This window comes from Diceros bicornis, chromosome 6 (assembly GCF_020826845.1).
Source record: "Diceros bicornis minor isolate mBicDic1 chromosome 6, mDicBic1.mat.cur, whole genome shotgun sequence".
Taxonomy (NCBI): Eukaryota; Metazoa; Chordata; class Mammalia; order Perissodactyla; family Rhinocerotidae; genus Diceros; species Diceros bicornis.
Genome location: NC_080745.1, coordinates 60,968,732 through 60,982,106, shown reverse-complemented (window position 1 = coordinate 60,982,106; position 13,375 = coordinate 60,968,732). Strand labels below are relative to the sequence as shown.

The 13,375-nt window shown below is 35.3% G+C and overlaps 1 protein-coding gene and 1 pseudogene across 1 annotated transcript in view; one reads left to right on the top strand and one right to left on the bottom strand.

The window, feature by feature from the left end:
* Positions 1 to 13,375, bottom strand: part of LOC131407284 (cytochrome P450 2C9-like) — a 556,896-nt pseudogene that overhangs the window by 112,961 nt on the left and 430,560 nt on the right.
* The window catches only part of LOC131407281 (cytochrome P450 2C21-like), a 41,422-nt gene that overhangs the window by 19,288 nt on the left and 8,759 nt on the right, over positions 1 to 13,375 (top strand). The window contains 1 exon segment of the mRNA XM_058543590.1: positions 542 to 729. Within this exon segment, the coding sequence (XP_058399573.1) occupies positions 542 to 729 (188 nt within the window).

Here is a 13,375-nt window from a genome sequence, read left to right as displayed (position 1 = left end):
TGTCGAACTATTTTGGGGAATTATAAAGTAATATAACAAGTAGTGCATCATGGCTGTCATATTTTGCACTCTAAATAAATGTTAACTTGTGTCTTGTTCCTATGTACTGAGTCTACTAAACATATTATTCACTTGTTATATTAGTGAAGCATTTACTGCACTGTGTAGTTCCTTCTTTCTTGGAACTTACATATTTAAAACAAAAACTGGTATACACAAAGTGGTTAAACCTCATTGTCTGTAGTGAGCCTTCAAGATCGCAGATCCTTCAGTCTATCAAACAAAAGTATACAAAATAGAAAATCAGAGTTGGAAAAGGAATTTCATGGTACAGTTTTGTTTTATATGCATATATATTTAGGTCTCTAATGAGATTCCAATTTTCCCAGGAAACTGAAATTCTGTTTCTTTTTTTTCTTATGGAGGTAGCCATACATAGTTTTCCCTTCTCCCCATCTCCTACTACAATGTAACCATGATTAAGAAGATCAAATTAAAAATCTTTTCTATTTCACATAAATTCTGATTCCTACCTTGCCAGCTAAAGTCCAGGAAGAGATTGATCGTGTGGTTGGCAAACACTGAAGCCCATGCATGCAGGACAGGAGCCACATGCCCTATACGGATGCTGTGGTTCACGAGATCCAGAGATACATTGACCTCATCCCCTTCAATCTGCCCCATGCAGTGACTCAGGACGTTAAGTTCAGAGAATATGTAATTCCCAAGGTGAGTGATATTTCATCTATACTCCTCCTTAGGAATCTTAGATTATCAGCTATTACTGTTGTAGAATTATAGATTGTCTAGCCTTCTACACATCTCGCACAATCATAACTCAGGCATTCTCACCCTCTGATCACATGCTCCTTTCCTTCTCGTTTGTTGATACAATTTTATAAATGTAATATTGTTTACAGTCCCACAGGAGTTTCAGGACATTGATAGCTCCACACTCTGCCTGTCCATTAGCCCAATCTGCTATCCATTTCCCTGCTTTCCAGTGTATGTTTTATTACTCTTAACACTTAACTAGTATCCTATACCCTCCTGCCTCTCCAACTATCTGTTTCACTTACTTGTCAAAAATCCAATCCACCAGTTTCCTTCCTTCCTATCTGCCCTTGAGCTACTGATCCCTTCTGGAAAGGACCATACAGCCCAGCAGGTCGGTATTATCACCAATCCCAGATGTATCCTCAATCCTGCCCAAAAATCATGCTTTATAACCTAACTCAGCTTGCTCTAACATGCTTAACAATGACTCTTTCAGCTCTGTCATCTCCCCTTCCAATTCTTCACCATGGTCTTTTTCTCGGGTGACTTGGGCTTCCACGTGACAGAGAAAATCAGAACCTTTGGAAGGGAACTCCCTCAATTCCCTCCACTTGATTTACACATTTGCTACATCCACACCCTTTGATTTATCTTTCATGCCTTTGTTTTGGAGAAGGGCTCTCTCTTTATCTAAAGTACATCTTTCTGCCTGTGGCATGGATCTCTTTCCTCTCACTGTTTCTGGAATCCTCCTCAAATAATCATTTCTTCCTTTTTCTTTTTCTTTATTTTCTCCCTCCCTACTGGCCTCTTTCCATTAGCATTCAAACTTACTCAATTATATTACATCCTAAAAAACAAAACAAAAAACCACCCTCCCTAAATCTTGACCCCTCTTTGTTTAATCCTGTCTTATCCATACCCTCAGATTCAAAATCCTGGAAGAAGTTGATTATACTTATGTAAACATTTCCTAATCAATCTCTTATTCATCAACCATTGAAAAATATCTTCCCTTCCAGTGATACATTTTAGTCAAAGCCATAGATGACCTCCATATTATTAAACCCAATGAATGTTTTCCAGGATTAATTTTATAACCTTAAGAATGTCTTCCATATGGATATACTCACTTCCCACTTCAGTGACAGGACAGTCTCCTAGTTTTTTATTTGTATTTTTTCACTGGTGTCATAATAGTTTATAACATTGTGAAATTTCAGTTGTACATTATTATTTGTCAGTCACCATATATATGTGTCTCTTTACTCCTTCTGCCCACCCCCCAAATTCCTTCCCCTCTGGTAACCACTAATCTGTTCTCTTTATCCGTGTATTTATTTATCTTCCACATCTGAGTGAAGTCATGTGGTGTTTGTCTTTCTCTGTCTGGCTTATCTCACTTAACATAATACCCTCAAGTTCCATCCATGTTGTTGTGAATGGGACTATTTTGTCTTTTTTATGGCCAAGTAGTATTCCATTGTGTATATATATACCACATGTTCTTTATCCATTCATCAGTCGATGGGCACTTGGGTTGCTTCCTTGTCTTGGCTTTTGTGAATAATGCTACAATGATTCTAGGGGTGCATAAGTCTCTTAGAATTGTTGATTTCAAGCTCTTTGGATAAATACCCAGTGGTGGTATAGCTGGGTCATATGGCGTTTCAGTTTTTAGTTTTTTGAGAAATCTCCATACTGTTTTCTGTAGTGGCTGCACCAGTTTGCATTCCCACCAGTAGTGTATGAGGGTTCCCTTTTCTCCACATCCTCTCCAACATTTGTTATTTTTTATCTTGGTAATTATAGCCATTCTAACAGGTGCAAGGTGATATCTTATTGTAGTTTTGATTTGCATTTCCTTGCTGACTAGTGATGTTGAACATCTTTTCATGTGTCTATTGGCCATCCATATATATTCTTTGGAAAAGTGTCTGTTCATATCTTCTGCCCATTGTTTGATGGGTTGGTTTGTTTTTTGTTGTTGAGTTGTATGAGTTCTTTATATATTTTGGAGATTAACCCCTTGTCGGATACATGATTTGCAAATATTTTCTCCAAGTTAGTGAGTTGTCTTTTTGTTTCGTTCATAGTTTCCTTTGCCTTGCAGAAACTCTTTAGTCTGATGTAGTCTCATTTCTTTATTTTTTATTTTGTTTCCCTTGCCTGAGCAGATATGGCATTCAAAAATATCCTTCTAAGACTGATGTCTGAGTGTACTGCCTATGTTTTCTTCTAGGGACAATCTAGTTTCCCTCCTTTCTCTCTGTGTATCTGTTCTCCATATTCTCTGCTCTCTATCCCTCCTTCCATGTAACTTAAATGTTGATGTTCCTCAGGGTTCTACTGTTGCCCTTTAGTCTTTTCAGTTTTTATGCCTTCCTTCAGAATGATGCTTCTGCTCCCAAGGTTGAAGTTTGGGCTGAAGGTTTAAGTTATCAGTTTGTTTTCTACACTATCTGGATCTTGAAAGTAAGTGTTTTTGAATAAGATCCTCCCTAATCCAGGTTTACCTCTGGCTGGACTGGAGAATTACAGGCCATCTCTCTTTTCTTCGGTATTTTACAGTTTTCAAAGCACTTACAAATATCTATAACCGAGGTTACCGTCCTCAGCTTCCAGTGTCCCTGTCCGTGCTTCCGCCTGAACGTTACCAGCTCAATTCAGGTTTCAGGGCTACTTTTCCCTCAAATGGATCCCATAATATAAAAGTGTCTATGAGCAAAGTGGCTTCACTGAAGAGTTTAGATGTTAGAAGTTTAATTAGCACACTTCAAAGCAAAAACTTAAGAACTGTGTACTAGGTATTTAAAGTGCCTAATAGATTTGTCTACAGGTCTCACTGTGAAATTCTACCTTGTGTTTGGAATATTTGTTACTGGAGGCATACATTTTGCACTGTAATGTCTCTGTGATTAATGGATCCCTTTATCATTATGAAGTACCCTTTTTAATCTCTGGTAATACATTTTTTTTCCTGAAGTCCACATTTCTGTCATTAATGGAGCCATACTAGCTTTCTTATGGTTAAAGCACGCATGGTAAATCATTTTGCATCTTTGAATTTCAACTTGTAAATTTAACATATAGTTGCTTCTTGCCTTTTTATCAAGTCTGATAATCTTTAATTGTGAGACTATTTTTTTTAATTGGGAAGCTTATTTCATCTACATTTACCTTAAATTTCTATATATATGTATTGTCTATCATCCTGGCATTTGATTCTTATTTGTGATTTCTTTTAGTATTTATTCTTTCCTGACTGACTTTATCAATTGTTTGGTACAGTTTCATTTTATCTCCTCTGATGATTTTATATTTATGCCTCTTGACATTTTACTTATGCTTCTTTTTTTCTTGTTGTTCTTTTTTTTATGGTGGTTGATTGTGAGATTACAAAATGCATTTTTAACTTGTCACAGTATATGCTAAAATTATCTTATTACTTCAAGAAAAATTTGAAATTTATAGCAATATGTTTCCATTTACACCCTTGCACCCCATGTGCTCTTGTTGTCATATGTTTTAGTTCTATGTTATTATTTTTACTCTGAAAAGCCAATAGTTTTAAGGAGACTTAAACATATATGTATACAAATAGAAACAGTTTTTAAAACTTTTAAAAAACGATTTTGACCTACTAATGCATTCTGATGTTCTTCATTCTTTCTTGAATTTGTTGTCTATCTGATGTCATTTCCATTTATTTCTAGAACTGCTAGCATTTGCTGAATTCTAGGTTTGTTGGAGAAAAGTGTTTTATTTATTTATTTATTTATATTTCCCCTAACGCCCCAGTAGATAGTTGTATGCCATAGCTGCACATCCTTCTAGTTGCTGTATGTGGGACGCGGCCTCAGCATGGCCGGAGAAGCCGTGCGTCGGTGTGCGCCCGGGATCCGAACCCCGGGCCGAAAGTAGTGGAGCGTGCGCACTTAACCGCTAAGCCACGGGGCCGGCCTGAGAAAAGTGTTTTAACTTCTGTCTGTCTAACAATGCCTTAATATTATCTCACTGTTTTGTTATTTTCATTTTTTCTAATGTCTTTTTCAGGTTTTACCATTATAATTACGCTGGCTTTAAAAGTGCCTTGAGAAATTTTTCTTCTTCTCTCCATTTTTTTCTTTTAAAATTATTTTTACAGCTTTATTGAGATCAAATTGCAGTATAATGTTTTCGAAGTTTAAGATATACACTGTGATGATTTCATAAACATGTATATTATGAAATGATTAACAGAATAAGATTAGTTAATACATCCATTATCTCACATAATTACCTTTGTTGTGGTAGAACATTTAATATTTACTCTCTGAGCAACTTTGAAGTATATAATACACTATTGTTAATTACAGTCACAATATTATGTATTAGATCCCCAGAAATTATTCATCCTTTAAAACAGGAAGTTTGTACCTTTGGCCAACATGTCCTCATTTCCCCCAATCCCAGACTTGGCAGTGATCATTCTTCTCTTTGCTTCCATGAGTTCAGCTGTTTTAAAATTCCACACATAAGTAATATTATACAATATTTGTCTTTGTCTGATTTATTTCACTTATAATAATGCCCTAAAGTTTCATCCATGATGTTGTAAATGGCAGGATTTCCTTCTTTATATGGCTGAAGAATATTTCACTGTATATATATATATATATGCCATATTTTCCTTATCTATTTATCTGTCAACAGACACTTGGATTACTTCCACGTCTTGGTTATTGTAAATAGTCCTGCAATGAGCATGGGAGTCAAGATATCTCCTTGAGACACTGACTTTGTTCCCTTCAGATATATGCCCAGAAGTGGAATTGCTGGATCATATAGTAGTTCTATTTTCAATTTTTCAAGGAACTGCCATACTGTTTTCCATAGTGGCTGCACCAATTTACATTCCCACCAACAGTGCACAAGGATTTTCTTTTATCTGCATCCTTGCCAATACCTGTTATCTCCTGTCTTTTGATAAGAGCCATTCTAACAGGTGTGAGGTGATACCTCATTGTGGTTTGATTTGTGTTTCCCTGGTGATTAGTGATGTTGACCACCTTTTCATGTACCTGTTGCCCATTTGTTTTTCTAATGGAAAAACGTCTATTCAGATCCTCTGCCCATTTTTTAATCAGTTCTTTTTTCTTATATTGAGATGTGTGAGTTCTTTACATATTTTGGATATTAACTCTTTATCAGATATATGATTTGAAAATATTTTCTCCCATTCAGTAGGTTGCATTTTCATTCTGTTGATGATTTCCTTTGGTGTACAGAAGTTTTTCAGTTTGCTGTAGTTCCACTTACTTTCTTTCACTTTTGTTGCCCCCTATGTTGGTGTTCAATCCAAAAATTAATCCCCGAGACTGAGGTCAAGGAGCATATCTCCTATCTTCTAGCTCTAATATTCAAGTCTTAAATTCATTTTGAATTAATTTTTGTGTGTGGTATAAGATAGTGGTCCAGTTTCATTCTTTTCTGTGTGGCTGGCCAGTTTTCCAAACACAATTTATTGAAGAGACTATCCTTTCCCTGTTGTGTATCCTTGGCTCCTTTGTTGTAAACTAAATGACCATATATGCTTCGGTTTATTTCTTGGCTCGCTATTCTGTTTCATTGATCTACATGTCTGTTTCTATGCCAATACTACGCTATTTTAATAACTGTAGCTTTGTAATATAGTTTGAAATCAGGAAATATGATTTTTCCAGGCTTGTTCTTCTTTCTCAAGATTCCTTTGACTTTTAAGAATATTTTATGATGCCATGCAAATTTTAGGATTGTTTGTTCTATTTCTGTTAAAAATGCCATTAGAATCTTGATAGGGATTGCATTGAATCTGTAGATGGCTTTGAGTATTATGGATATTTTAACAATAGTATTTCTACCTATCTGTGAGCACAGACTATTTTTCCATTTATTGTGTCTTCTTCAATTTCTTCATCAATGTCTTATGCTTTTCAGCATGCAGGTCTTTCACCTCCTTCGTTACATTTAATCCTAGGTAATTTATTCTTTTTGATGCCATTGTAAATGGGATTGTTTTCTTAATTTCTATTTGTGATAGTTCCTTATTAGTGTGTTGGAATGTGACTGATTTTTTTTTTCTGTGAGGAAGATTAGTTCTGAACTAACATCTGTTTCCAATCCTCCTCTTTTTTGCTGAGGAAGATTGACCCTGGGCTAACATCTGTGCCCATCTTCCTCTACTTTATATGGGACTCCTCCACAGCATGGTTTGATGGGCTGTGCATAGGACTGTGCCCGGGATGTGAACCTGCGAACCCAGGGTCGCAGAAGCAGAGTGCATGAACTTAACAACTACGCCACTGTGCTGGCCCCCATGACTGATTTTTGAATGTTGGTTTTTGTATCATGTAACTTTGCTGAATTTATTGTAGCTCTAGCAGTTTTGATGAGGTCTTTAGGGTTTTCTATCTATAATATATCATCTGCAAGTAGTGACTGTTTTATTTCTTCTTTACTGATTCTGATGCCTTTTACCTCTTTCTCTTGCTAAATTGTTTTGGCTAAGACTTCTAGTACTATGTTGAATAAAAGCAGTAAGATTGATCACCCTTTTCTTGTTTCTTATCTTAGAGGAAAAGCTTTCAGCATTTCATTCTTGAATATCTTAGCTATGGGCTTATCACATATGGCCTTTATTACGTTGAGGTATGTTTCCTCTATACGCACGTTTATGAGAGTTTTTATCGTGAATAAATGTTGATTTTTGTCAAATGTTTTTTCTATTTTATCATCTCTTGAGATGATCATATGATTTTTATCCTTCATTTTGTTAATGTGGTGTATCACATTGATTGATTTGCAGATGTTGAACGGTCCCTCTACCCCTGGAATAAATCCCACTTGATCAGGGTGTATGATTCTTTAAATGTATTGTTGCATTCAACTTGCTCATATTTTCTTGAGGATTTTTGCATCTATGTTCATCAGTGATATTGGCCTGTAATTCTCCTTTTTTATGTTGTCCTTCTCTGGTTTTGGTATCAGGGTAATGTTGGCCTTGTAGAATGATTTAGGAAGCACCCCATCCTCTTCAATATTTCGGAATAGTCTGAGGAGAATAGGTATTAAATCTTTTTTGAATGTTTGGTAGAACTCACCAGACAAACCATCTGGTCCTAGACTTTTGTTTTCTGTGAGATTTTTAGTTACTGATTCAATTTCCTTGTTAGTTATCAGTTTATTCAGACTCTATTTCTTCATTATTCAGTCTTGGTAGGTTGTATGTTTCTAGGAATTTATCCACTTCTTTAAGGTGTCCAATTTTTTGGTATATGGTTGTTCATAGTAGTCTCATGATCCTTAGTATTTTTTTGATATCGTTTTTAATATCTCCTCTTTTATTTTAGATTTTATTTATTTGAGTCCTCTCATTTTGTTCTTAGTGACTGTATTTAAAAGTTTGTCAATTTTGTTTATCTTTCTTAAAAAAATCCGTTTTTAGTTTCATTAATCTTTTCTATTGTCTGTTAGTCTCAATTTCACTTATTTCTGCTCTGATCTTTGTTATTTCGAACTTTCTACTAACTTTGGAGCCAGCCCTGGTGATCTAGCGCTCAAGATTTGGCACTCTCATCACCATGGCCTGGGTTTGTTTCCTGTTCTGGGAAGTACACCACCTGTCTGTCAGTTGTCATACTGCGGCAACTGCATGTTGCTGTGATACTGAAAGCTATGCCACCAGTACTTTAAACAACAGCAGGGTCACCCATGGTGGACAAGTTTCAGTGGAGCCTCCAGACTAAGTTAGACTATGAAGAAGGACCTGGGCACAAACTTCCAAAAAAATTGGCCATGAAAACTCTGTGAATACCAGTTGAGCATTATCTGATATAGTGCCAGAAGGTGAGAGGATGACACAAAAAGACTGGGCAGGGTTCAGCTCTGCTGTGCACAGGGTTGCTAAGAGTTGGAATTGATTTGATGAACTAAAGACAAACAAAGTTTGGGCTTCATTTGTTCTCCTTTTTCTAGGTCCTTGAGGTATAAACTTAGGTGGTTTATTTGAGAAATTTCTTGTTTCTTGATGGCATTTATTGCTATGAGCTTCCTTCCTAGACTGCTTTCCCTGCATCCCATATGTTATGGTATGTTGTATTTCCATTTTCAATTTTCTGAAGGTAGTTTTTACTTTCTCTTCTGGTTTCTTCTTTGACCCATGGTTGTTCAGTAGCGTGTTGTTTAATCTCCAAATTTGTGAATTTTCCAGTTTCTTTCTTGTAATTGATTTCTATATTCATACCATTGTGGTCAAAAAAGATGCTTGATATGATTTCAGTCTTCTTAAATTTATTAATACTTGTTTTGTGGCCTAACATATGATCTATCCTAGTGAATTTTCCCTGTGTACTTGAGAAGAATGTGCACTTTGTTGCTTTTGGATGGAATGTTCTGTATATGTCTAAGTACATTCTGCTTTTTAAATTGGAATGTTTAGTTCATTAAAATGTAATGTAATTATTGATATGGTGGGTTTATGTCAACAATTCTATCATTTGTTTCCTGTTCTTCTGCTCAGTTTATATTCTACTCTTCCTCTTTTATTATTTTCTTCTGGAATAATAGCATTTTTAAAAATTGTTTTCTGTTTGTCCCTCTGTTTTATATTCCTCAGTTTCTCCTTTCCTTCCTTCTTCTGAATTACTGGAATTTTTTAGAATTGTAAATTGCTATTGACACCTGACTGGTTTTTTTACTAATTTCTCCTGAGATTACAATGTGCATTCTTCAATTTTTAAGGTTTCTTAAAATAGATACTATAATTTTTTTTAAAGAACAGAACATTCACAATGTATAAAAATATTAAATCATTGTGCTGTACACATGAAACTTATATAATGTAATATGTCAATTATACCTCAATAAAAAATACAAGAACATTACCATCATAGATGGCTATTTAACCCTCTTTCCTTCTTTTATGCTATAGTTATCACATATGTAATATCTAAGTGTATTATAAACCTACCATCAATATTATAATTTTTGCTTTAAACTGGGGTTGGCAAGCCCTTTTCTTAAAGTGTTCAGATAACAAATACTTAGACTTTGAGGGCCATATGCTCTCTGTTGTGACTACTCATCTCTGCCATTGTAGTATGAAAGTAACCATAGATAATACATAAACAAATTGGCAGGAGTGTGTTCCAATCAAACTTTATTTATATAAACAGGTGGAAGTCTGGATATAGAATACTGGATTGACAGGGTTTAAATTTTCTTTTTCTTTTTAGCTCTTTAAGTATTTCATTTTAGTATTTTCTGGTTTCCATTATTTCTGATGAGTAGTCAGCAGTCATTTGAACTATTATTCCCCTATAGGTAATATGCCATTTTTATCTGATGGTTTTCAAATTTTCTCTGTATCTTTGACTGACTTTTAACTACAAAATGTTTAAGTGTGGTATTGTTTCTATTTATTTTGCTTGTCTTTGTCTAAATTTGAGTAATTTTTGTCTGTTATTTCCTCACATATTTTTTGCCCACTCTCTTGTCCCTTTTTGGCACTCCAATCACCTTATGATATTGTTGCACAGGTTCCTGAGATTCTGTATATTTTTTGAATTTTTTCTGTTCTTTACGTTGGAAAATTTCTATTGATCTATCTTCAAACTGACCAAGTCTTTCTTTGTCATATTCAAACATCTGTAAAGCTCATCTAATAATTAATTTAATGTATTATAGATTTTAGTTTTAGATTTTCCATTTGGTTCTTTTTATCACTTATGTTTTGATGATAACATTAATTAGCATTTTAATTGAGGGTGAGAAAATTTTTCTTTATTTCCTTGCTTATAGTTATAAGAGATCTTTCAAACTTTTTATCTGTTTATTCTATTATCACTGTTATTTTATTGTCAGTCTTCTCCATTTTATCTTGAGTATAGGACACATTTTCTTGGTGTGTGTGTGTGTCTAATAATTTTGGATTTTATCCTAGACATTTTGAATGATACGTTGTGGGACTCTTGATTCAGTTATATTCCTTTCAAGAACACTGAGTTTTGGTCAAACAACCACAAGAGGATCTATCCCACTTTCCAAGACTGAAAAGATTATGTGGTGCTGTACCTGGGCCTGCCCCGAATCATCTGTGCTCCTGAGATCCTGAGAGAGGTGATAAAAGCTGCATGCTACAGAAAGCCACCTGGGCCCTGCCGCAATTGTGAGCCCCGGAGCCTAGCAACCAGCCACACTGGGGGCCTGACTCACTAAATAGCAAAACAGCAGTAGTTGTGTGCTATTTGACCTTGCAGCCATCCATGCTTGGGCAGGCTTCACCCAATAAAGTAACAACAGCATTGACACATGTCTGACCCTTACAACTGTACAGCCTGGGTCCAGCTTAGCCTGCCTATGCACCCACAGCAAAAGCAACACCACCACAACAGAAAGGCATATGAATACAACACCAGGGAAACTCCTGAAACATTTAAACAGGTAACAAGAGGGAAGCATATTGCTGGGCCTCATAAGTACAAATTAATATTCTTAAGGGTGCTCACTGATCTTGCAAGAAGTTTATATGAACACAGTGAGAACTTCCACAAAGAACTGGAAAATATAAGAAAGAACCAATCAGAACTGAAGAATACAATAATGGAAATGAAAAATTCACCAGAGGGAATCAACAGCAGAGTAAATGTCACAGAAGAACGGATAAGTGATCTGGATGAAAGAGTAGAGGAAATCACCCAAGCAGAACAAAAATAAAAAAAGAATTAAAAAGAATGAAGACAGTCTAAGGGACCTCTGGGACAACATCAGCATACTAACAGCCATATTATAGGTGTCTCAGAAGGAGAAGAGAGAGACAAGGGGAAGAGAACCTATTTGAAGAAATAATAACTGAAAATTTCCTTAACCTAAGCAAGGAAACAGACATCCAGTTACAGGAAGAACAGAGAGCACCAAACAAGACGAACCCAAAGAGGCCCACACCAAGACACATTATAATTAAAATGTCAAGAATTAAAGATAAAGAGAGAATTCTAAAAACTGCAAGAGAGTGGCAACCAATTACATACAAAGGGAACCCCACAAGGCTACCAGCTGACTTCTCAGCAGAAGTTTTACAGGATAGAAGGGAGTGGTATTATATATTCAAAGAGCTGAAAGGAAAAAATAAATGCATAAGCCAGGACTACTCTGCCCAGCAAGGTTAACATTCAGAATGTAAGGAGAGAGAAAGAGTTTTTCAGACAAGAAAAATGTAAAGGAATTTATCACCAGTGAACTGGCCTCACAAGAAATGATAAAGGGACTTATTTAAGTGGAAAATAAAAGACCACACATAGGAATAAGAAAAATGTCAAAGAAAAAAAATATCACTGGTAAAGGCAAATATACAGTAAACGTAGTGGATCAACCACATATAAAGCTAGTATGAAGGTGAAAAGACAAAAGTACTAAAAATATCTATCTCTATCATAAGTGGTTAAGGGATACACACACACACAAAAGAAGTTAAATATTATATCAAAAACATCAAACATGTGGAAGGGAGTAAAACTGTAGGGCTTTTAGTGAGAGGTCAAACTTAAGAGACCACCAATTTAGTATAGATTGTTATTTACGTAGGTTTTTATATATGAACCACATGGTAATCACAAACCAGAAAACTATAATAAATACACACAATAAAGTGAAAGGAACCCAAATATAATATTAAAGAAAGCCATCAAATCAAAATGGAAGACAGCAAGAGACGAAGAAAGGAACAGAGAATAACTACTAAAACACCCAGAAAAAAAGTAACAAAATAGTAATAAGTACATCATTATCAATAGCTGCTTTAAATGTCAATGGACTAAATACTCCAATCAAAGACACCAGGTGGCTGAAAGGATAAAAAAACAAGACCTATATATATGCTTCATATAAGAGGCACACTTTGGACCTAAAGACACTCACAGACTGTAAGAGAAGGGATGGAAAACATACTCCATCCAGAGGCAGTGAAAAAAAAGCTGGGGTAGCAATACTTATATTAGAAAAAAATAGACTTTAAAACAAAAACTGTAACAAGAGACAAAGAAGGGCACTACATAGTGATCAAGGGAACAATCCAACCAGAGGATATAACCCCTGTATATATCTATGCACCCAACATAGGAGCACCTAAATATACAAAGCAACTGTTAACAGATATAAAAGAAGATACTGACAGTTACACAGTAATTGTAGGGGACTTTAACACTCCACTTACACCAATGGATAGATCATCCAAACAGAAGATCAATAAGGAAACATTGGCCTTAAATGACACATTAGACCAGATAGACTTAGTGGAAATATACAGAAGATTCCATCCAAAACTGCAGAAAACACATTCTTTTCACATGCACATGGAATATTCTCCTCGATAGATCACATCTGAGGCCACAAAATAAGTCTCAATAAATTTAAGAAGACTGAAATAATACCAAGCATCATTTTTGATCAGAACAGTACAAAACTAGATATCAACGACAAGAAGAAAGCTGGAAAGCAATAAATGTGTGGAGAATAAACAAAATGCTACTGAACAATTATTGGGTCAATGAATAAATGAAAGGAGAAATCAAAAACTACCTGG